The sequence below is a fragment of the Oryzias latipes genome, chromosome 17 (genome assembly GCF_002234675.1).
Source record: "Oryzias latipes chromosome 17, ASM223467v1".
Lineage (NCBI taxonomy): Eukaryota > Metazoa > Chordata > Actinopteri > Beloniformes > Adrianichthyidae > Oryzias > Oryzias latipes.
Genome location: NC_019875.2, coordinates 31689586 through 31714446, shown reverse-complemented (window position 1 = coordinate 31714446; position 24861 = coordinate 31689586). Strand labels below are relative to the sequence as shown.

At 45.2% G+C, this 24861-nt stretch overlaps 1 protein-coding gene across 1 annotated transcript in view; it reads right to left on the bottom strand.

Annotated features, from left to right (window-relative positions):
- ptprm (protein tyrosine phosphatase, receptor type M) overlaps window positions 1-24861 on the bottom strand; it is a gene marked incomplete in the record, with an annotated part of 229034 nt that overhangs the window by 29354 nt on the left and 174819 nt on the right. Inside the window, 8 exon segments of the mRNA XM_023964783.1 lie at window positions 2344-2420; window positions 4045-4132; window positions 5429-5437; window positions 6374-6567; window positions 7610-7621; window positions 9096-9122; window positions 9549-9632; window positions 20519-20706. Coding sequence (XP_023820551.1) covers window positions 2344-2420; window positions 4045-4132; window positions 5429-5437; window positions 6374-6567; window positions 7610-7621; window positions 9096-9122; window positions 9549-9632; window positions 20519-20706 — 679 coding nt within the window.

Sequence of the window (24861 nt, the reverse complement as noted above, 5' to 3'; positions counted from 1 at the left end):
CAAACATCATTGTCCAGGGAGATTCCTGTCTTACCTCATCTGTCAGCCTGTCCATCAGCATAGCAAACAAAAAAGGACTCAAAGCTGATCCTTGGTGTAGTCCCACCTCCACCTTGAACTCCTCTGTCTGACCTACAGCACATCTCACCACCGTCATACTTCTCTCATACATGTCCTGAACTACTCTGACATACTTCTCTGCCACTCCAGACGACCTCATACAGTACCACAGCTCCTCCCTCGGCACCCTGTCATACGCCTTCTCTAAATCTACGAACACACAATGCAGCTCCTTCTGACCATCTCTGTACTTTTCCATCAACATTCTCAAAGCAAAAATGGCATCAGTGGTGCTCTTACGGGGCATGAAACCATACTGCTGCTCACAAATCTCCACCTTCTTCCTAAGCCTGGCTTCCACTACTCTTTCCCACAGCTTCATTGTGTGGCTCATCAACTTTATTCCTCTATAGTTGCTGCAGTTCTGCGTGTCACCCTTGTTCTTAAAGATCGGGACCAGAACGCTTCTCCTCCATTCCTCAGGCATCTTCTCACTCTCTAGAATCCTATTGAACAACCTTGTTAGAAATTCCACTGCTGTCTCTCCTAGGCACTTCCATACCTCCACAGGTAGGTCATCAGGACCAACGGCCTTTCCGCTCTTCATCCTTTTCAGAGCCTTCCTAACCTCATCCTTTCCAATCTCTGCTACTTCCTGCTCCACAACAACCACATCTTCCTCCCTTCTTTCCCTGTCATTTTCCACGTTCATCAGCTCCTCAAAATACTCCTTCCATCTTTTCTGTACACTCTCCTGGGTTGTTAGCACCTTTCCATCTCTGTCCTTAATCACCCTTATCTGTTGCACGTCCTTCCCATCTCTGTCTCTCTGTCTGGCTAGCCTGTACAAGTCCTTCTCTCCTTCCTTTGTGTCTAACCTGTCATATAGCTCATCGTAAGCCTTCTGTTTGGCCTTTGCCACCTCTCTCTTCACTCTACGCTGCGCTTCCTTGTACTCCTGTCTACCTTCCTCAGTCCTTTCTACATCCCACTTCCTTTTAGCCAACCTCTTCCTCTGGACGCATTCCTGTACTTCCTCATTCCACCACCAAGTCTCTTTACCGTCTTTCCTCTTTCCAGATGACACACCTAGCACCTTCCTACCTGTTTCCCTGATAATTTCTGCTGTAGTTTCCCAGTCATCTGGAAGCTCATCCTGACCACCCAGACCCTGTCTCAACTTCTGCCTAAATTCCTCACAAGTTTCTTCATTCTGTAGCTTCCACCACTTGGTCTTCTTTTCTGTTTTCCCTCTCTTTTTCTTCCTGACCTCCAGAGTCATCTTACACACCACCATGCGGTGCTGTCTGGCTACACTCTCTCCTACCACCACTTTGCAGTCAATAACCTCTCTCAAATGACCTCGTCTACATAGGATGTAGTCCACCTGAGTACTCCTACCTCCACTTCTGTATGTCACTCTATGTTCCTCTCTCTTCTGGAAGTAAGTGTTGACTACAGCCATTTCCATCCTCTTCGCAAAGTCCACCACCATCTGTCCCTCCAGATTCCTTTCCTTCACACCAAACCTGCCCATCACCTCCTCATCACCTCTGTTGCCCTCACCAACATGCCCATTAAAGTCTGCTCCAATAACAACTCTCTCTCCTCTGGGAAAACTCTCTATGACCTCATCCAACTCACTCCAGAATCTCTCCTTCACTTCTAACTCACAGCCAACCTGTGGCGCATACCCACTGACTACATTCACCATCACCCCTTCGATTTCTAACTTTAAGCTCATCATCCTGTCTGAGACTCTTTTCACCTCTAGAACACTGTTTACAAACTCCCCCTTCAGAATCACTCCTACCCCGTTTCTCTTCCTATCAACACCATGATAGAACAGTTTGTATCCTCCTCCAATACTACGTGCCTTGCTGCCCTTCCACCTTGTCTCCTGCACACACAGTACATCTACCTTCCTTCTCTCCATCATGTCTGCCAGCTCTCTGCCTTTCCCTGTCATTGTGCCAACGTTAAGAGTCCCTATTCTCAAACCTATGTTCCTGCCTTTTCCCTTCTCTCTCTGGCCACGGGCCCTTCTGCCTCCCCTCTTTCTTCGACCAACGTTATTCTATCTAATGTTTCTAATAAATACAGCAGTTTTCATAAACGGAAAGAGGAAGTCTGAGCTTTTTCGTTTGTTCATGTGACTGACAGGTAGTGGGGCTGCATGGTTGCCATTAGATTCCCTGGCAGTGTTACCAAGCATCCCCCCACTCCTCAAGAGGCAGCGCTTTGACCTATGCGCTGGTGGCACTGGCTGGTGTGTGTACTTACATCAACATAATTTGCATTAATGTAATCAGAGCTCTGTTCCCCTTCCAGTGCCTGCAGCCTGACACGGGAGTGATCATCTGGAAGAGACGCAGAGAGGAAGAAACTAGCATTGAATTAATCATTTTAACGAGTGCAGTAAGGGAGGAGAAGGACAAAGACCGATGATAAAAAAGAAGGCAAAAAGATGAAAAGAGACACATGATGTGGAATAGATTGGAGTCCAATGGAAGTAATAATGACAGCAAAGCTGCAGAAAGCAAACAAACATCCTCTGCTGCTATGTCCTCAAAACAGGAACCAAAGGTTCCAAACAAAACAGTAATGAGTAGCTCCACCATTCTTGCTGGTGGAAAATAAGTATTTGGTCAATAACAAAATTTCGATTCAAGACTTTGTTTTATTCCCTTTGTTGGCATTGACAGCAGTCAAACATTTTCTGTAAGTCGTCACAAGGTTTTTTACAAACTGTTGCTGGTACTTTGGTCCATTCCTCCATGCAGTTCTCCTCTAGAGCAGTGATGTTTTGGAGCTGTCGCTGGGCGACACGGGTGTTTAACTTCCTCCAAAGATTTTCTGTGGGTTTGAGATCTGGAGACTGGCTAGGCCACTCCAGGTATATCGAGATGCTTCTTACAAAGCCACCCCACTCCACCTGGGCAACATGTTTTTGGAATGCTTGTCATTCTGAAAGACTCAGCCACTTTTCATCTTGTATGCTGATGGAAGGGGGTTTTCACCCATAATCTGACCATTCGTGGCCCCAATCATTTAGTTTACATGGATTAATCGTCCTGGTCCCTTTGCGGAAAAACAGCCCCATAGCATGATACTTCCACCCCCATGCTTTACAGTAGGTATGGTGTTCTTTGGATGCAGCTCAGTATTCTTTCTCCACCAAACATGACAAGTAGAGTTTTTACTAAAAAGTTCTATTGTGGGTTCATCTGACAATAGGACATTCTCCCAATCCTTGGTGGGCGGCCGTGGTGCAGCGGTAGGGTGGTCGACCCATGATCATAAGAGTGCAGGTTCGATTCCCGCCTTGCACTCCCATGAGTCGAAGTGTGCTTGGGCAAGACACTGAACCCCACCTTGCCCCTGGTGGTAGGCAGGCGCCTGTGTTTGGCAGCGGAGCCGCCACCAGTGTCTGAATGTCTGTGTGAATGTGTGTGTGAATGTAAAGCGCTTTGTCCTTTTAGGAAGAAAGACGCTATATAAGTATACGCCATTTACGCCATTCTGGATCCTCCAAATGCTCTCTAGCAGACTGCAGACGGGCCTGCACATGCTTTAGCAGGGGGACACGTCTGGCCCTGCCGGGTTTGAGTCCTTGGTGGTGTAGTGTGTTACTGATGGTAGCCTTTGATACTTTCGGTCGGTCGGTAAGTAGAGAGAGAGAGAGAGAGAGAGAGAGACAGACAGATAGATAGATCGAGAGAAAGAGAGCGAGATAAATAGAGAGAGAGAGAAAGAGAGAGAGAGATACTATACACACACACACATAAATGCATGTGTGTGTATATAAATATAAATCCTGAATCTGAAAAGGCTGCATGAACATAAGAAAACTGATTGGAAAAGTCGGAGCTGCTTTAATTGGCAGATAAAACTCTTTTTGCCACAAGCTTGGTCACTAAATCTACAATAGGAATGAAAAAGCACAAGAAGTTCATGAGTGCTTTGGGGTGTTTTTATACACACATGCAATGATATTTCCGTATCGGTTCTTCATGCGGTTCTCATCCATCTTGGCTGAGTCCCATGGTGCAGTCTGCCCTTCAAAAAAACTCTGGAACAAATACAAGAAGATGATATTTAGTGCTAATAAGTAACATTCAACAATAACCAGGCTACTTTGTAGTTCAAAACAAAGAAACTGGAAATAAAGAAAAAAAACATTCACTTCAATATGAGACATGAAGTGAAATGCCACACAGAGTGTGCTGTTAGTGCAGGGGCAGTGGGTGTCACATTCAACCCCCCCGCTCTGCTGGATGGCTGTCTGTCTGCTTCATCTGGAGGGCTCAATCATCTCATAGTGGGGGGAAAATAAAGCCAGTTCTCCTCCTGAACATGAAAACCGCTCTGTGCAGATTACCCTCATGAATTATATATCATCTCCTGCTGGGGAGAGTTCCATTCTGATTGTACACCAGCCATAATTAAGCCAAATTATGAAAATACATCTCTACTGTCTGTGAACTGCAGTTCAGGGGGGCAAGGATTGGAACCTAGAAGACAAGCAGCACAAAAAAATTAAAATAAAATATTTGCTGCCACTCTTACCGATTCCATTGTAATATGGAATAATGAAAAGTTAGTTACAGCATCAGAAACCATCTGCAAATAAAAGATCATGGAGGTGGAAGGTTTAAGTTAACATATTTCTCTGTGTGTAGAGTATCACATATCTTGAAAGGGATGACGCTATTAATCGTTAGGCAGCGGGCTGTTCAGCTAGCCTAAGAAAGACTTTTCAGACCCTTCAGACTTACGACTGACAGAGAGACACCTTTAACATATAAATATATACCTGTTCTTCCAGTGGTTATGGCCATGTGTCTTTGACATGGATTACAGATACCTTTGTCTCTCATGGCATTATTTTCTGGAAATCTACACGCTCAGTTAGTGTAATTCTTTTATTGCATTAAGTGAATATGTGACTGTCAAGTCACAACACAAACTCAAAGCAGGTGTGATTCACCACCACATAACAGCTGAAACTTCCCTGCTAGGTGTTTTTTTTCACTCATTGTGCCAGTGCGCAGGATGGTTTCACATGCAAATGCTTTGTTACAGTTTAAACTGAAAATGACTGCAAGTGTTTAACAGTGCCCCTCTTTGGCATCTACTTACCACTGCTATTTCCTTGTTTTGTATTCCAAATTATTCTGTAGACTAAAGACTGCACCACCATTTGAACATGGTTAAACACTTCCACAACTTCACAGCATCTGCTGGTAAATGCCCTTTTTTAATGAAACTAATTGTCTTACATTCACAGAGCTTTGAAAGTAGCCAACCACAACTATTTATCTGAAAGTCTCCAAAAAGTCACAAAAAGGAAAGGTTTTTGGCTTACCTCGTTTATCTGATCCAAAGTTAACGTAAAGAATAACAAGAAGCAGGGGTCAGAGAGAGATATAGTACAGCGTAAGTCAACAGGTTTAGAGGTGCACTTGGCTCCAATCATCTAAATAGACGGTCGAAAAGGGCATTAACCTCAAGACAGATTGATAAAGACAGAAGCAAAAAACAACACAAATGGATGGCTCCAGTTGGGTGAAATTAGATCTTACCCAACATTTATTTTTATGTTTTGCTTTGTTTTCTGTACTCTGCATAACCCCAAAGAGACTTACATTGAACTGTTGGAGGTAAAGGGTTGAAGGCAAAAAATATATATAAAAAGAAGCATGAAGGCTAGAATACATAGAGACATGAGAAATGGGTAAAGTAATGTTGCAGAAAAGGGTGCAATCATATCCTACACATTTGTGTTGAAGGTTTGTAACTTTCATAGGCCGTCTCTTCTCATGGTTAGGGGATATAGCACTGCATGCTATCTGCATAATAATTCTTCCAATGAGAGAAAATGAGAGTTGGACAGCAGATTACAAATGTAATGTTTGGTGCTGCACCGCTCTGAGAGCTGCATTCTGCCTTGGGTCAGAGGGGCATGTGACATATGTTTACTGATGAGGTATTTTTGTCTGCCATGTTGGCCCTTAGTTGATCCTCCAGGAGAAATGGGACAGCAGGTTTTGACACGAAAAGAAAAAATGCTCAATTGCCTGCAGACAACAAGGAACAGGACAAACCCACTGTGAAAGGACAGCCGATTATAAAGGTGATTCTGGTGAAGAACAATGATGTTTGTGGTGGAAACACAGAAGGTGACAGAAGAAACTGCACACCACCACACAGAACGAGCTTCATAATAAAATGTGACATATTCTCCATCATCAACCTCAGTGGAGTTCCTACGTTAGGCTTGATATGTGCTTGCAATCTTTAAAGGTCCTACCTCGTACTCCTCTTTGAAGCCATAGCCCTCGGCACACTTCATCTGAGTGATGTGTTGAAGGAGGTCAGCCACCCGGATGGCGGGGTGCAGCTGACCCGTCTGGTACGGTACATCCACGACCTCCCGCTTTCTCAAAGAGTGAGAGTGGGACTGCACCAGGCTGCTGGTCTCACTGCCCATGTTCTGGCTCTCATCTACGGGGCACGAAGAGGGAGGATAAGGAAATAAGAGTTTGACTGACAACACCTCCAGTACCATGTTGTGAGATAAACCAGGGGGACACAAGGCTTGAAGCAATAAATGTCAGAGACATCTTAAGAGTGTTGACAGGTGAAACTAAAATACAAAGTTTAGACTTTTTCTCTGGATATTTCTGAAAAGCAAATGCTCTCATAAGCAGATGGCACATCATCTCATTTACTGTTAAGCATTATGTCACCCCCTCCAGATTGACAAACAACTTCAACTAGTAATCTGCTTGTTATGGATGGTCACAACAACACAAGGTCATTGAGTAATTGGATGAATCATGTGGTGGGAAGGGTTAGGTCCATCTGTCCCAGTGTGGCTGAAAACGTTGTAATACCACAATTTTAATGCAAGGACTTTGTACCCACACACTAAGAGTTGCTGTCAAAGGAAATAGACACCTGTGGCCCTAAACCGTGACAAACAGCTCAGATCCTTCAGAAATGCATAACAAAACATAACATTTACTTTGGTTACTAGCCTCTTGGTTTCTGCTAAGATTCTTTTTTGTAAGTCAGATTCTATTCCAGCATTTTACACTATTTTCCAATCAGTGGCAGACATGAAGCACAGATGCTCTGAGGAGTCAGCAGACGATGGAGTGACTCCAGAAACATGGAGGGCAAGGATGCTAGGGGGTGCGTTGGCCCACAGGGAGCAGCAGGTACCATCAGAAGCATCACAGACACAGCATGTACCTGCCCCCCCCCCCCAATCCAGAACAAAGAGAAAAAATTAATTAAATCTAAAAAAAAAAAAAAACACAGGGGAACTAGAAATGGAAGGAGAATGCATGATGCCATGGTGGGGGGCTGTATGTGCTTTGGTCATGCTAAGTTAATGGTGGCACAGTACAGAGGGTGGTGAGATGCTGACATGACCGTGTGTCATGCATTAAATGTCAGAAGCAGCCTCTAAGTGTGGGCTTGCTTCCTGAGTAAACACAGCCTTCTTCCCCCAGCCCAGGGCCCACCTGGGATAACTTACCATTAATGGGTACTTTTTAGATAGCAGATACATAAGAGGTTATGTATGTAAAGAGAAAGAGGAAAAGAGACAGGAGAGAGGGGATAAGCAACAATACAGCAAGATAACTCGTTACAGTAGTTCTAGGTCTATGTTAAAGGGCACAACCACATGTCATCCCAGTTCAAAATGCAGTTAAAGAGCCTAATCAAGAGGGGAGGTATGAGGTGGATGGATGGGGCAATTTTAACAGTGCAAGACATAAAAAAGCAAGGAATTCATGGAATTGAAGCCTCAGTTGTGTTTGACTGATGCTGATTAATTTACTATAAAATCTTAGTTGTTCCCCAAACAGTTATTTTAGCTGCTTCTACAGCTGTTTTCCCTTTGTTGTCTACTTCCCCAAATGAATAGGCGACTGAATTCAACACGTCACAGATCTATTCTGATTGTAAACTCCATGACTAAAGTGTTACCACCAAAACTATGCAACTTTTTCTGGCTGCTGTAATTTGATGTTAGTTGTTTCATGCTTCATTAAATGTGGAACAAACACGAGCAGTAGTCACAGAAACAGTGACGAAACACGCTGCTTAAAGTTACACGAATGCAAAGATAAGTGGGAGCTTAAGACTGCATGTGCAGTGCTTGCAGTGAAGTTGGAGCCCGTTTCTTCCCTGGCCCTCAGTTTGCAATTACCACAGTTCTAATGCCCCATTTAGCAGCAACATCAAATGCTCGCGTGCGATGCTGCACACAAAGCTCCTCTGCCGGAGCAGCGCAGAGCAGTAATAATTAACCAAAATACAAAATGCTATTCGTTATTCTGTTTTCACGCTGAACAACATGTTCAAACTCACAAACCAAAACAAAAACAAGTAGGTCAAAAGTGATTAGCCAAAGGCAGGGGGAGCTACATTAAAAAGAATAATGGAATAGCTTGTTGTTTTGGTGAAGGGGAGTTAAATGTGCAGTGGGGGGGGGGGGGGGGGGGGGGCAGCACAGTTAATGCTAGACTTTAATGGGAAGTTTGGAACCTCAGAGAAAAGGAGAGCATTCTACCATCTTTTGTGTCTCAGCTGACATGGCATCAACATACTGTAGTACCCATGAATGCTGGGGAAGACTGTCTCCTACCCATCACCCCCCCCCCACACACACACACACACACACGTATAATCCATCACCATCTTTGGCCATGCACATGAAAGGTCAAACAAATGAGGGACACGCAATGAGGATGGAATGCGTGTAAGCCAACCTCAGCGTGGCACAGCCCCCATCATGGGGGGGGGTCATGGGGGGAGTAAGGACAGGGGGAGAAGCAGGCATGAGTGAAGGTGAACTAGCTACCTTTTCTTCACAAACAAATCAAGAACTTAGAAAACGCCAAAGAAATGTCTGTTTGGGTTCTGGGTTAACTATCCTGCATAGCTGTGATTTCTCTCTGTTAGCTTACAGGTGTCTGAAGTAAGGAAAAGCAGTGAAGAAAGAAAATGTGTCTCACCGAGAACAGCTGTTGGCACAAAGGGATCTGCTCGGGGCGCCAAACGTGCAGTAGGAAGAGGAAAGACAGTTGCACATAAAACCAGAAGGAGTCAAAAAAAACATAAGAAAAAAGAAAATGAAAAGTTTGAAATATTAGTCACATTTCAAAATGATCATATTCTTTCATCTAATAGTAGTTGTACAGTTCATTTACTTGATTATAATTCATACTGTCCTTTTCTCCTTCTAAACAACAGGCCTTGAAGCGATAATATTAGACGTATGTGAATACTGGTAAAACATAAAGACTGAAGTTAAAACTGTTGAAATTTGTTTAGGTCAATCGTTTCCACAAGAAAAGGCCTTAGTATTGGAGTAGAAACTATTTTTTACAGATGTTTTTCATACATCTGGTATTAGTTTCTAGATGATAACTGCATTGCAGGGTGAGGGAATAATGAAGCATGTTTACCTGGGTAGAAGGAGTTGGTGGGCATCATGGATGAGCCAAGTGTGTTGGTTGTTGGCAGCGTGAACGTGGAGGGAGGGGATCCGGCTGCAAATATCAAAAAGAACAGTAATCACACATAAAAAAAAAACTAAAAAAAACGCCCTGTCACCCTCCGCGAGTGGTTTCTCCTCCAAGCTCGGGTCCACTCTAATCGGCGGTTGCCCCGGCCGGTTGGCTGCCTCGGTCCCATCGAGGCCTGACCAGAGCTCTTCTAGGGCCGACGCTTGGGGGGGGGGGTCAGCGCTTTCTGGCTCCTCTCTCTCTGTGTGGGGTGGGTGGTGCTGGGCCTGGTGTGTCGGCGCCTCGGGGGATGGGGTCCCTGGGCTGTGGTGGCCTGGCCCCTATGCTGGGGGGGGGGGGCTGGGGGGGGGCTGTTTGACCACCGGGGGGACAGTCTACCATCTGTCCCCAACCTACCCCCTTCCTCATATAACCTCATATTAGGGTGAAGGGGTGGGGGGTTTAGCCTGCGATGCGCCTTGGGGGGGGGGGGGGGGGGGGCTACTTGACAGTGTTACCCCTCCCATGGTTGCCGTATGGAGTGGGCCCCCCCTCTTTCGGTTTTATTTGCACCTTAGACATGTAGGGCCCTTGGTAGGGGGGGTGCTTGGACATCACTGCCAGCAAGCAGCAGATGTCCTCCTAGCACCCTACCTCCCAACTTTAACCGCACCTTAGACATTTAGGGCCCCTTGGTGGGGAGGGTGAGGGGACATCACTGTGAGTAATCAGGAGATGTCCCCTCAGTGCCCTACCCGCTAATTTTAACTGCACCCCCCTTAGTACACACACCCCTCCCCCCTCAAAATATACACTCCAACATATAACACACACATGCACACACACACCCTCACAAACACATACACGCACACACACATCTTGCAAGGAAGGTGGGACCTAGGACCATCTGTCCCCTACCCCTTCCCTGGTGGGGGGTACGGGTACGGCTGCCGTGTCCCCTGGGTGCCGGTCTCCTGGGCCCGGCGGTACTCTCTCCACTCGGGGGGGGGGGGGGGGGGTCACATTACACCTGAGCCGGGGGTGTCCATGTCCCTGAGGAAGGGTTCTGGTCCTTGCCCCTGGGCCCCGCTAAACTTCCAACAGTGGCCGAGCCTGGTCGGGCCATGTTTACAACACCCCTTGTGGGCCCCCCTTTTTCCCCGGGGTGCTCCCCTCCAGGGTGGGGGTGGCTGGCCCCTGCCTTGCTCCTCCCTGGACCAACCGTGGGCCGGGTGGGTGGCTGCCTGGAGCGTGGAGCAAGTCTCCCTTGGGGGGTCCTGGCTCGTACCTGGGGTTGGGGCGGGGGCATGCCCGGAACTCCTGGGTGGTGATGGATTGCTCGTCTGGGGATGTGGGTGCCCTTCTCGGGTGGGACCCTGCGTTGGGCTCTTCCGGCGCTGCGGCGGGAGGCTCTCTTTCCCTCCGTGCTTCCCTGCTCTCTGGCTCTGGGGGCCTTGCGGCGGTCCTGCTGGTCCTGGCCCGGTCGGCGGATTTGGTCGCCCGGGGGGCGGTTGTCCCCTGCCTGTTGCCGTGTGGCGTTGGGGGGTTCCGGCTGCCGCTGCGGTGGGGGTCTGGGTGTGGGGGTGGCTGGGCGCTCCTCCTTCTTTTCACATTCCACCATCCATTTTAGAAGAACATAAACACTCACCTGAGCACAGGTGTTAGCTCACCTTTGCACTAATAGTTTGCATGATTCAATGAATGAAAGATTTCACACTAGTTGGTTTAAAGGCATAGGCATGCGTTCGTGAACACTATCTGTTTTGTGTACATGTTGACATGTTGACATTTTTACAGCTAGCAGGTGTGTTGATAACATTTCAGAGTGTGTGTGGACAGGCCCCGCCCTTTTTGTACTACATTTGAACCTTACCGTAATGATAAACAACCAGTAAACCTGTCTGCTATATGCTGCTTCATGGTCTTATCCCCCCCTCCCACTATCACCCCCCCCCCCCCTCTAACATCCCCTCTCTCTCCTTCCCTCCTTTCCTTTTCTGTCCGGTCCAACACCAAAGATTTTCAAACATGATTGAAATTAATAAAGTTTGGCCTCAATTACAAAAGGGGTTTATTCAGACATACCTTTGGTTTGTCTGAAGATTAATAACCCCTCTTGTTAAAATAAAATATGTCCAACACAAGAGGCCTTCAGCTCTCATCTGTCTGCCCAGCGGTTGGACAGGACAAGTTAAAAAAAATAATAAAAATAAAAAAGCTCGGGTCCTCTACCAGAGGCCTGGGAGCTGGAGGGTCCTGCAGTATCTTAGCTGTTCCTAGCACTGCGCTTTTCTGGACTGAGAGGTCTGAGGTCTTTCCAGGTATCTGTTGTAGCCACTCCTCCAGCTTGGGGGTTACTGCCCCAAGTGTTCCAATTACCACAGGCAACACCTTCACTTTCCAGGCTTTCTCCAGTTCTTCTCTGAGTCCCTGGTATTTCTCCAGTTTCTCATGTTCCTTCTTCCTGATGTTCCCATCGCTTGGCACTGCCACATCCACCACAACGGCTTTCCTCTGTTCTTTATCCACCACTACAATGTCTGGTTGGTTCTCCATCACCATCCTATCAGTCTGGATCTGGAAGTCCCACAGGATCTTTGCCCTCTCATTCTCTACCACCTTCAGAGGTGTTTCCCATTTTGATCTTGGGGTTTCCAGTTCATATTCTGCACACATGTTCCTGTATATTATTCCAGCCACTTGATTGTGGCGCTCCATGTATGCTTTCCCTGCCAGCATCCTACACCCTGCAGTTATGTGCTGGATTGTTTCAGATGCCTCTTTGCACAGCCTACACCTTGGGTCTTGTCTGGTGTGGTACATCTACACCTTGGGTCTTGTCTGGTGTGGTAGATCTACACTTTGGGTCTTGTCTGGTGTGGTAGATCTGAGCCTCTATGGCTCTGGTGCTCAGGGCTTGTTCCTGGGCTGCCAGGATGAGCGCTTCGGTGCTGTCCTGTAGGCCAGCCCTTTCAAGCCATTGATAGGACTTCTTGATATCAGCCACTTCAGTTATGGTCCGGTGGTACATCCCATGCAGGGGTTTGTCCTCCCATGAGGATCTGTCCTCCAGCACTGTATCCTCTGCTCTCCATTGCCTGAGACATTCACTGAGCACACTGTCAGTTGGGGCCTTGAGCTTGATGTACTCATACATCTTGGATGATTCATCCTGGATAGTGGCTTCTACGCCCACTAGTCCTCGGCCTCCTTCCTTGCGGCCAGCATACAGTCTCAGGGTGCTGGATTTGGGATGGAACCCTCCATGCATGGCGAGGAGCTTTGGTGTTTTAACATCCGTGGTCTGTATCTCTTCCTTTGGCCATCTTATTATTCCTGCAGGGCATCTGATAACTGGCAGTGCGTAGCTGTTTTTTGCCCGGGTCTTATTTTTGCCATTGAGATGGCTTCTCAGGACTTGCCTTACTCGTTGGAGGTATTTAGCTGTTGCAGCTTTCCTTGTTGCCTGCTCCAGGTTGCCATTCGCCTGTGGAATTCCAAGGTACTTGTAACTGTCCTCGATGTCTGCAATTGTTCCTTCTGGGAGTGAGACCCCTCCTGTGTGGACTACCTTGCCTCTCTTAGTCACCATCCGGCTGCATTTCTCGAGCCCGAATGACATCCCAATGTCAGTACTGTAGATCCTGGTGGTGTGGATCAGAGAGTCAATGTCACGCTCGCTCTTAGCATATAGCTTGATGTCATCCATGTAGAGGAGGTGACTGATGTTGGCCCCTTTTCTGAGTCGGTATCCATAGCCAGTCTTGGTGATTATTTGGCTGAGGGGGTTCAGAGCTATGCAGAACAGCAGTGGGGACAGCACATCACTTTGGTATATCCCACATTTGATGGACACTTGTGCAAGTGGCTTCCCATTGGCTTCAAGGGTGGTTTTCCACAGCTTCATTGAGTTTCCTATGAAGGCTCTTAGAGTCCTGTTGATGTTGTACAGCTCCAAGCATTCAGTGATCCATGTGTGTGGCATTGAGTCATAGGCCTTCTTGTAATCAATCCAGGCTGTGCACAGGTTGGTGTGTCGTGACTTACAGTCTTGAGCGACTGTTCTGTCGACCAGGAGTTGGTGTTTGGCTCCTCTGGAGTCTCTACCAATGCCCTTCTGTGTGTTACTCGTGAATTGATCCATGTGCCTATTTATCTTGGTTGCAATGATGCCTGACATGAGCTTCCATGTTGTGGACAGACTGCACCCTTTGAGGGATCCTTCTGGATCAGGATCGTTCGCCCTTCCGTTAGCCATTCTGGGTGAGTCCTATGTCTTAGCAGCTGGTTCATTTGTGCTGCCAGGCGCTCGTGGAGTGCGGTAAGCTTCTTTAGCCAGTAGGCATGTATCATGTCAGGGCCCGGTGATTCTTCATACCTGAGAATCTTTCTTGGATGTCTGCCACTGTGATTGTTACTGGATTCTGTTCAGGGAGGTTGCTATGTTCTTTTCTCAGAGAGACCAGCCACTGAGCATTGCTGTTATGTGCTGTCTCTTTCTCCCATATACTTTTCCAGTACTGTTCAGTTTCTAGCCTTGGTGGGTCTGCTCGGCTGTTTTGACCCTGCCACTGTCCGTACACTTTTGCGGGTTGAGTTGCGAAGAGCCTGTTTATTTGTCTGGCTTCATTGTCTCTTGTGTACCTCTTTAGGCGGCTGCTCAAGGCTAGGAGCCTTTGTTTGACAGTTTCTAGTGCTTCAGGTATGGGCATCTGGCTGTATCTCTTAGGTACTTGCTTTCTCAGTGTACCTCTTTGAGCCTCTGTCAGCTTACTCACATCCATCCGAGTTGCCTTGATTTTGGCCTCTAACCGTTGCTTCGATGGTGGGTACTGTTTTCTTCGATAGTTGCTCTTGTAGCCAAGCATCTCAAGGATCACTTTATATAGATCACTTTATATATATATATATATATATATATATATATGGCTACACACTGGAGGATAATCTGTCAACACCAACTGTGTTGTACCAACTTTTGCATGCAAAAATTAGACGTAAAGTGGGAGGGGCATGTTAAACAGTATTTGCTCAATCCAACTCAAGATTAAAAAAACAGGAACTAGGCAACACCAAGAAGAGCTTAAAGCTCTTTCAGGTTCACACATCAGTCTACCCACAAGCCAAATAAAGACATGCCCCCTAAAAATGTAAAATCTTAACAATTTTTCTCTCCAATTTCTTTGTTTCAAACACAAATGAAAATAAACACAAGATTTGAAATAAAATAGAAAAAACAAGACAGTGTTTAAAAAGGAGTAGGTTGAAGAGGAATCTTGTATGATCCCGCCCCTTTTTTTACAACACCTGATGATCTGCATATTTCTATTTACAGCTTTGTACATGTTATACATTCATATTACATTCTGCATGGCACCTACGCCAAAGTGACATTTTTGTAGTTATTGACAGAAACATTTTTTGTTGGACCGGATGGAAAGGAAAAGGAGAGAAGAAGAGAGAGGGATGTTAGAGAGGGGGGGGGGTAGGAGGGTGATTATAGGGGGGAGGGGGGATAAAAGAATGAAACAGCATAAAGCAACAAGTTGTTCGATGTTTATAATCATTACAGTCAGGTCTAGAAGTGATACAAATCTAGAAGGGGCGGGGCCTGTCCACACACACACTCAAACGTTATAAACATACCTGTTGGCTCCAAAAATGTCCACAAACAGACATGTCAACATGTTTTCAATACAACTCATGTTCACAAACACATACTTATGCCTTCAGACCAACATGTGAAACATTTCATTCAGTCACACAAACCACCAGTTCAAAGGTGAGACAGCACCTGTGCTGGAGTGAGTGTCTCTGTTCTTCTGAGGTGGATGATGGGATGGAAAAAGAAGGAGGGAGAGTGCCCAGCCATCCCCACACCAAGACCCCCGCCATAGCAGCAGTGGTAGCCAGGACCGCCCCGACACCCACACGGCAGCAGATAGAGAACAACCGCCCACCGGGCAATCACACCCGCCCCCCCAGGCCAGGGCCAGCAGGACGACCACAGGGCCCCCCCCCCGCCAGACAGCAGGGAGGCACAGGGGGACAGAGAGTGCAAGCTCCAGCAGAATCAGGAGAGCAGCCCCTGCCCCAGACGGGCAGCCCACCACCACCCAGGAGTTCTGAGAATCCACCCACCCCGACCCCAGGCACGGGCTAGGGCGCCCTCAAGGGAGACCCGCGCCAGCCCACGGTTGGTCCAGGAGAGAACGAGACAGGAGCCAGCCACCCCTGCCCAGGAGGAAGTCGCCCAAGAGTAGGGATGGGTACCGAGCCCCGGTACTGAACGAACCCCGGGGCCACATTCTTCAAGACCGCAGTATCGTTAAGATCTGACTTCAACGGTTCTGCTATCGGTACTGGAGAGGTCGCTTTTTTTGTATCCCATAAGATATAAACTTTATCTGCCACATGTAACTCTACAAGTCAGTCAATTTTCCTTTAATTAATGATCATATTAATTTCGCTATTCTCAGTGAAGAGGAGAGGTCTGTCTGGCTATTTATGTGCACAGGGGGCGGGGCTGTTGTTCAGACAGTATGCGGCGCGCGCACAGAGGAACGCCACCAAAGATATACGATGGTGGAAAGAGCTTAACGGTCCAAAATGCTGCAGCTCTCTGTGTTTCTGTAAAATTACCATCATGTTCTCAGATTGTCATGGTGTCTTTAACACCGTCAGAGCAGGCAGGAGGAAGAGAGCAGCGTGAGCACGCGGAGGGGATGGGATGGAATGTTTTTCTGGAAAGACGGTCAGTGGCGATCTCGTAGGAGACACATGAGCACCCAAGAAAGAAAAAAATATAATTTTATCCCCCTAGACAAAAACCACCCATTTCCGCGTAAAATGAATTAAATTTTCGTCAGGGCGCCCCCACTATCCTAGGCGGGGGCGGGGCTTAGACACACCGCTTATGATTCCAGACCCGCAACAAACTAACAGCTGCTTCCTAATAAAAAATATTTGTCATCCATGAAATTAATACAATTTATTGGGTTTACTGGATTTAAAGAAAATAAATAAATAGAAAGTCTGCATCAAAGTGAATCTGTTTCCATCATCTCATTCATCTTAACTCTGAGTGTTTGACCGACAGAAAAGTATTCAAGGTTGTGGAAAATGGACAAAAGATCAAAGGAAACATCACGCTCATAAATAATACAAATAACTACAATAAATAATTAAATAAATATCCTGACAGTATTTTTAATTAAATGAACTATTGCTATATATTGGTAAAAACCTTTTTTCTAACACACCATAGTGTTGCGGCTCCCTGTGCTTTCATCTCAGTGGGAAACTGATCCAAATGGTTCTTTGAGAGGTTCAGGTTACTGACCCCTGGTCTAGCACATCCACGTGCAGTCCAGGTTTGTACTGTAACATCATCATGTATGAAGTAAAAAGGTTTTGTTGAAAAAACAATGGTGTTGCATAATGAAGAAATAAAAAACTTTGTTCTTAATTTGTTATTTATTTATTCATTTTTTGCCCTCAAAGTATCGATAAGAGTATCGTTAATATACCGGACCGATAAGCAGCATCAATAAGAGTAGTAGTACCGTTAAAACCTTAACGATACCCATCCCTACCCAAAAGTGGAGGGGGTCCACAAGGAGTACTATAAACATGGCCCGACCAGGCTCACCCACAGTTGGAATTTTGGAGAAGGCCGGCACAAGAAGGCAAGGACCAGAACCCACACCATAGGTACACAGACACCCCCAGGCTCAGGTGTGATGTGATCTCCGGTTCCTGGCCTTGCCAGAGAGCACAGGGATCCCTCTTCCTGTGTGGAGAGAGGGCTGCCGGGCCCAGTAAGCCAGCACCCAAGGGACATAACCGCCGTTGCAGAGGGCCCGGAAACCCCTGCCAGGGATGGGGTAGGGGACATATGGTCAGAGGTCAAACCTTTCTTGTACAATGTATATGTGTTTGTGAGCGCGTGTGTATTGGAGTTTATATTTTTGAGGGTTAAAGGGTGTGTGTACTAAAGGGCGCAGTTAAAGTTGGCGGGTAGGGCGCTAAAAGGACATCTGCTGCTTGCTGGCAGTGATGCCCAAGCACCCCTCCCCTACCAAAGGTCCTACATGTCTAAGGTACAATTAAAACCGAGAAGGGGGGGGGGGGTGTTTCCATAAGGCAACCATGGGAGGGGGGTCCACTGCCAAGTAGCTACGCCACCCAAGGTGCATCGCAGGCTGACCCCCCCCCCCACACACACACACACACACTAAGAAGTGGCTATATGAAGAAAAGGGTAAGTCGGGGACAGCTGGTAGACTGTGTGTCCCGGTGGTCAAACAGCCATCCCCTAGCCCCCCTATCATTCGGCCCAGGTATCCTCAGCCCAGGGGCTCCACCCCCCCCACCCTACACAAAGAGAGAGGAGCCAAGAAAGCCCCGCCCCCCGGAGCAAGCCCATGCCCCCAAGTGCCGCCCCTGGGAGAACTCTGGTCAGGCCTTGACGGGGCCGAGGCAGCCTGAACAGCCAACAGCAACCACTGATTGCCTCAGCGGAGACCCCAACCCGCCAAACCTCAAAGGTCCCGTACTGATAGTAGACCCTGCCCCTCTCCTAGGAAGCCCCTCCCTGACAAGGCCAACCAGCTTTCCTGCCCACCACCCCAGACCCTGCGGCAATGATAGTTGTCTCCCAAAACAACCCCAAGAGAGTTGCCCCGCCCTGTCCCAGAGCTAGGGAAGGAGTGAGTGGATGGAAGCACATCCAGCGCAGACACACCCCCAACCCCACGGTAGCCCCCTCCAGCCACCCTCCCCCCAGCATAGGCAAAAATGATGAGTGCTGTTTCACTAGTTCCCATCATTTAGATAAACCTTACTTTAAATATAGTGCATTTGTATGTGACACATGATTCACACCATGAACGATTCGAGGAACACCCATGATCTTAAAGACAAGAAATCTGAAACCACTGTGAAAAAAAGCCATTGGACCAAATGCTCTTTCTGCAAAAACCCACTACAATCTAGAACAGCTAACCCGCTTATTAATGCACTGCCTTTTCGATGTGTATCTATTTTCATCAGTTCAGTCAGATTTAACTGTATATTTTACCGTTCATTTAACAGGAGGAAAACAGCATATAAGATACACACAAGAACATATTTGTCCTACAGAGAATATTTCTGTCATAGCCAAGGATAGAACACTCTTCTTGTGTATACATTATTCATGTACACACACTATTTTTTCATTATTATGTATACATGTACTGTAAACAAATTAAAGTATACAGATGTGTTCAGCACACATATGACCCTCAGTAACTATTTCTGGTATTTTTCCAACTTCTAATTCTGGTGCTTTAATGTTATCAAATGATGTCTGTGAAAATTATCATAAAAATAAAAAATTTAGGCCTACAATTTAGTTTTACTTAATTTTTTTCCCACTTACTCCCATGTTATTTTTATAAAACAAAAATTAAAAACCATGTTTGTTTTATTTTATGAGTCCATGCGCCAACCCTTCTCCACAAAAAGCTCTATGATCTGTTGGAAAAGTCCTCCTTATTTTCCTTTATTTTATATGAGTCTCTCGCTCTCAATGGAGAAAAACGTTCCTAGTCTGTTTCTGCGGCAGCAGTGTAGCTACAAAGCAGCTGCCAGCTCACGTCTGCCCCCTGCTGGTGAGGCCAGTCTAATCTGCTGCGTTTCTGCATGCTTATAGCAGCATTCTCATCGCACGTCTCTGTTAACATTGAGTCCTGCAGTCAGACATGAGGCACAGCACTTCAGAGCCTCACCAGGAGTTTCCGCTCCGTCTGTGATCGCGCAACACTTAAATTAGGCAATTTTTTACCTCAGAAACTGCGGAAAACGTTTCGAGTTGACTGAAAATCTATCTTTAACACAGATCAGTGGAAAATAATATTTATTAAATTACCTTTTTCCATTTTATCACGATCATGACAGGTGAGGCTGTGCCTCACTTGCCTCATCTGACTCCACGTCACTGATTTTCATCCAATGCCTCATTATGTTCCAATGCTAACCTGTCTAGAGTCTAAGGATGTAATTTAGAAAAACGTAATCCAGCATACCGACATTTACCGCTGTCTAAACAGATGGTCATTAGTGTGAATTGTCTCAATCAAATAAATAACTTCAATAAAACCTGTGTGGGGGAGGCAGACACAGAGGGCATCTCCTCCTCAAAGGGATAAAGAAGTGACATATTTAAATCTTTTTTAGAGGGCCAGATTTGAAGTTCTACACCAGCAGACAGTTAACCAAGGTCATAGCCCTTTCGGGGCTCACCCCCTGCAGAGATAAAAAACTGCTGTGGGTTTTAATCTGGTGCTTTTGACTGGGATTAAAACGGGTCGTGTCCTGGATTCAGATTTGGCTCAGTTGCCCATTAAAAAAGTATTTACCTGGTAAGACAAAAATCAATTGTATGTAGTATGGGCTACACTGATACTTGTAACAGACTCCGTGGGGCTCCTGACGCTTACTGATTAGATTTGGAGTCTAGTTTGGGATTTTAAAAATGTCTTTATCAACAATATCTGATTGCCAGATTACCGGTACTTGCAGATTAAGGAGTTTTTACAAAATGGTTTTCACAACAGCAGAGTCCCTTTTAGGGAAAGACAAGAGAGCTAGAGACTTGGACATCAACCTTTGATGTTTGTATGTAATAAACCTGAAAATAATGGGAAGGTGAAAAAAGTACGGAATTTCTTTTTATTTATTTCAAGAAAAAGAAAGGTGGAAAAAGGGAAAACAACAACAACAAAAAATCTAAGCCTTTGTTTTCAAATTAAAGATGGATTTTAGTCCTACAAACAAATTAAAGACATTTTAAGTAAAAATGATTAATGTTAATAACATGTTAAAAAATTATTTCGTCTTTTCAGCTTATGCATCTGTGCAAAAGTGTGAGTACAACAGGCTCTTACCTCCGCCATTGAGCGTGAGCGCACATTCGCTCTGGGTGTTAAGTGTGTGGTTGTGTGTGTCCATGAAGGACAACACTTCATCACAGTTGGTACCCTGCTCTGTGTAGCTCTTGTCCATCGAGTTGACCATCACAGTCATCTCTTGGCGAGTGCTGTTCAGGGTCTCTTTACGCTTCTTTGCCAATTTCCTTTCATGGAGAAGAAAAAAAGCATGTAACCATTAAACAGCAAAGACAACACTTAAGGGTGAGTCTGACATTGAGTCAAGGGGCATTAATCATAGAAGTAATGAGATGAGCTGAGTTGGGCTGGGGCCACATCAGGCTTTATTAGGAAACAAATGCTTTTTTAAGCAGATGCATTTATGTCCTTGAGAATGCAGAAAGTAGTGCTCTAACCTAAACTCCTCAGCAGACCAGTTGATTCAAAACTGGCTAGAGTACTGAAGAATTTAGAGTTGTAAACACTGAACTAAAACAGTCAACCTGCTGTAACTGACCTACTTCTACAGGATGCTAAAAGCACGGAAGAAATCAGGGCCTGATCAAAAAACATTAGGTCAGAGTGTTGAGATAAACAAAACAATCCTTGTAGATTCAAAGAGAGTAAGGGATGACTTGTGAAAAATCTGTTTTCTCTTCCTTTTAATGTAAATAAAATATGTGATCTGCTTAATCCAACCTGCACCTCATAGTACAGTATGTAAGGACAATGACCATTTGGCCACAGTAAAGTCACCAACTCTAATTAAAAAGATGTCAGCATTGTTTCTTCTGCAGACAAATGTTAGCTTTTTTTTTTTGTTTTGCTTACATACTATAAGGTATAGAAATGTTATTGTCTGTTTTGGCCCAAATCAGCAAATAGAGCCGTTAGTTATTTCGTTTTGTAGACAAGTTGAGAATGTGCAGTGATGCTTTTTTGTCCCACAGAGATAGCAAATGTGGCTTTAGGCTGCTCTGCGTTTAACATTATCTTTGTTAAAATATTAAATTTAAGATAAAATAAAAATTAAACTGACTTTTGTGTGGAGGTCATGGTTTACATACATTGTCAGAAAATAACTGACAAAACAGCTTTAGAAAAAAGAAAGAATTTTAACATTCTTTTTCTAAGTTCTTATACTGACTCACTGATTTTCATTATCAAATACAATATGTCACAGGGCCTGTCACCTTGTACAATTGTTGACTTGGAAGATACTCTTTAATCTTCCTGAGTACAACAGGATCAAGAGATTTTTCCACATTCATTGATCAAATCAGGTTTTAGTGTTTTATAATAAATTATTCAGCTTTCTCTATCAGTTTCTGAACACATGCACAAATGCATGCACAAATACATACACATATATACACATATACTGTGAGGTCAGCAAGTGAGTTTAGCGGGTTCTCCCATTCAGAAAACATTGAGGGGTATAAAATTTTCATCATAGTTGCATTTCCACAGTGAGAGACAGAATCTGAAGAAGCATTCAGAAATCACGTTGTATGATTTTTTAAAACAATTTATTTGTAAATTATTGTGACAAAAAAGTATTTGATCACTTGATGATCAGATAGATTTCTGAGCAGCAAAGACCTGCTGTTCTGCTTTTAAATAGTCAAACTCCACTCTGCTCATGATTCTAAATTAGTGGCACCTGTTTGAGGTGGTTAGCCTGCATAAAGGCACCTGTGCCCCCCCACAATCAGTCAGAAGTCTAACTACCAACATGGGCAAAACCAAAAAGCTGTCAAAAGACACAAGAGACAAAATTGTAGACCTGTAAACTGTAAAAATTGTAGACTTGTAATCCAATAGAGAATCTTTGGAGGGAGCTGAAACTCCGTGTTGCTCAGCGACAGCCCCAAACCCTGACAGATCTAGAAAAGATCTGTATGGAGGAGTGGGCCAAAATCCCTGCTGTAGTGAGTAGAAACCTAGTGAAGAACTACAGGAACCGTTTGACCTCTGGAATTGTTAACAAAGGCTTCTGTACCAAATATTAAAGTTGTTTAACTCAAGTGATCAAATACTTATTTGTCACAGTGATATACAAATAAATTGTTAAAAAAAATCGTACAACATGATTTCTAAATGTTTCTTCAGATTCTGTCTGTCACTGAGGAAATGCAGCTATGATGAAAATTTTAGACTCCTCCATGTTTTCTAAGTGGAAGAACTTATTGACCTCACTGTGTATATATATATATATATATATATATATATATATATATATATATATATATATATATATATATAAATATATATACACACACACACACATACATACAAATACATACACACACACACACACACACACACATATATATATTTATATATATATGCACACAGTGCTAAATGCACTAAATTCATATTTGCGTAGACCACACTATTTATCAGAAAACCTCTAGTGTCCTTTAAGAATTAGCAATTATTGTTACTATTGTTTCGTATAAAGCTTTAGGAACTCTATTAATTTATTGTTTTCATTTGATTTATTTACCTGAAAGTTTTCCTTTCCTTTGTTCTGAAGCTGCCTGACTGCCAAGTGGATGTCAATTATTCATTATAAAGTAAGTAAGGATATTTATGTCATCATGTTGCACACAAAACTTTCTGAGTTGTAAATGAAAATATTAAATATCTGCTTATTTTTTGCTTTCAATTTCAATCTCCATATCCGGCTCTTGTGATGGCCACATCTGGCTCACAGACAAATATTTAAGTATAAAAAAAAAGTTTCATTAGACCAGTTCTTTTTGGGGGCGATGCGAGGGGGGGGCACGTAGTAGTTGCCGTGCTTGGAGGGAAACAAAATCTGCGCCACTATCAGTTTACAATAGGCTCCGTGCACGTAACTAAGGAGTTCTACTTCCGCCGCCTTGAGTGTGAGGCTGACCATTTCCGGTTTGCGACTTTTATAACAGCGACACGGCAGATTTTGATTGCGAAAGATGGCATATTTCACCCGCTGTCTACAAGGTCTCCCGAAAATCGACGTGAACGACATCTACAGGATTGCCGACCAGTGCGTGGTTACATGGGCAAAATATCGTGTCGAAAAAATATAGTGTTGAAAATACGGGAAGGGAAATGTGTCCTGTTGTAAACAAACCTTTGCTGTCAGTGTGTCACATATATTATGCAGCAGCTCGGTAATATACGAGGCGATCTTCCAAACGTGCTTTTATTAATGTTATGAATATTATGTAGTGCCGGTCCGCTCATCATTTTATATTTAATCCGTGTGGTCAGTGCTTTTTTTGTGGAAGAAGTACGGAGCTGGAAGAAGAACCCAGTGTTAGGATAGGATAACAACACAAGCTAACAACATTAGCCTTTCGATGGACACAAAATCCAGGACAAACCATGCGGGAAACGCTGCAATCTGCATCCTGGCTGAACGTAAATGTCTGGGAATAACATCAGCCTTTAATTTGTCGGGGCACAACTGTAAACACAGTTCCGTGTGATTTTTTTTGAACAGTTTTTAAGGACTGAGCGGCATTTCTGCTCTAAGCTCACACACACTGTGTGCTCTGCTCTGCCCTCGCGAGTCCGGCCGCCGCTAACCCAGAGCGGCGGTTCGGCTCGCAGTCCGAATTCTCACACATAACAAAACAACAAAACACACACGTAACAAAGCACCCTCCCCTCAAACACATTAATAAATCTAGCTGCTGTGCTCAGAGAGGTTCACTCGGTCCACTGGCACCGGAGCCCGAACGCAGAGTTCGGTTGATGCCGGGTCCAGAAGTCAGTGGGCACGCATCCCCCCCGCATCTCCCTCGTGAGGGGTGAAAGAGAGGGGAGAGCCAGCGGGGCGAGAGCGGAGCGGCTGGTTGGTCCCGTATGAGCTCCAATGCTTTCTCTCAGCAAAACACCATCTATGCATGACGTAAACCAGAGCAGTAGTGACACACGATCGGAATGAACCGTTTACATGCTCCACGATCGGATAAACGATCGTTATAACCCACCTATCTCGATCGGAAAGAAATTCTGATCCGAACAAGTCTGACCGGGGCAGAGTATTCCGAACGGTGTGTTTACATGACGCATTTTCTTTCCGATTGCTGCAAATGCGAAACACGACTCGTCTTGCTTGGGGCGGTCCTCCCGCCGTGTTCACCATCCATTCGGCTCTCAAAGGCGCGAGTCGAGCCGGAGACAGGAACCACAGCCAGGTGTAGGAGCAGGAGCAGAGGCGAGGTACTCGGTCAGGAACAGGAGCACGGATGAACCAACTGGAATCTGGGAGCACTCCCACTCCCCAGGAGGGGAAAGAGGGACAATACATGAATCACTGCAGCAAACAGAGGCATGGAGAACTAAATGATGAATTTAGTTGGCTC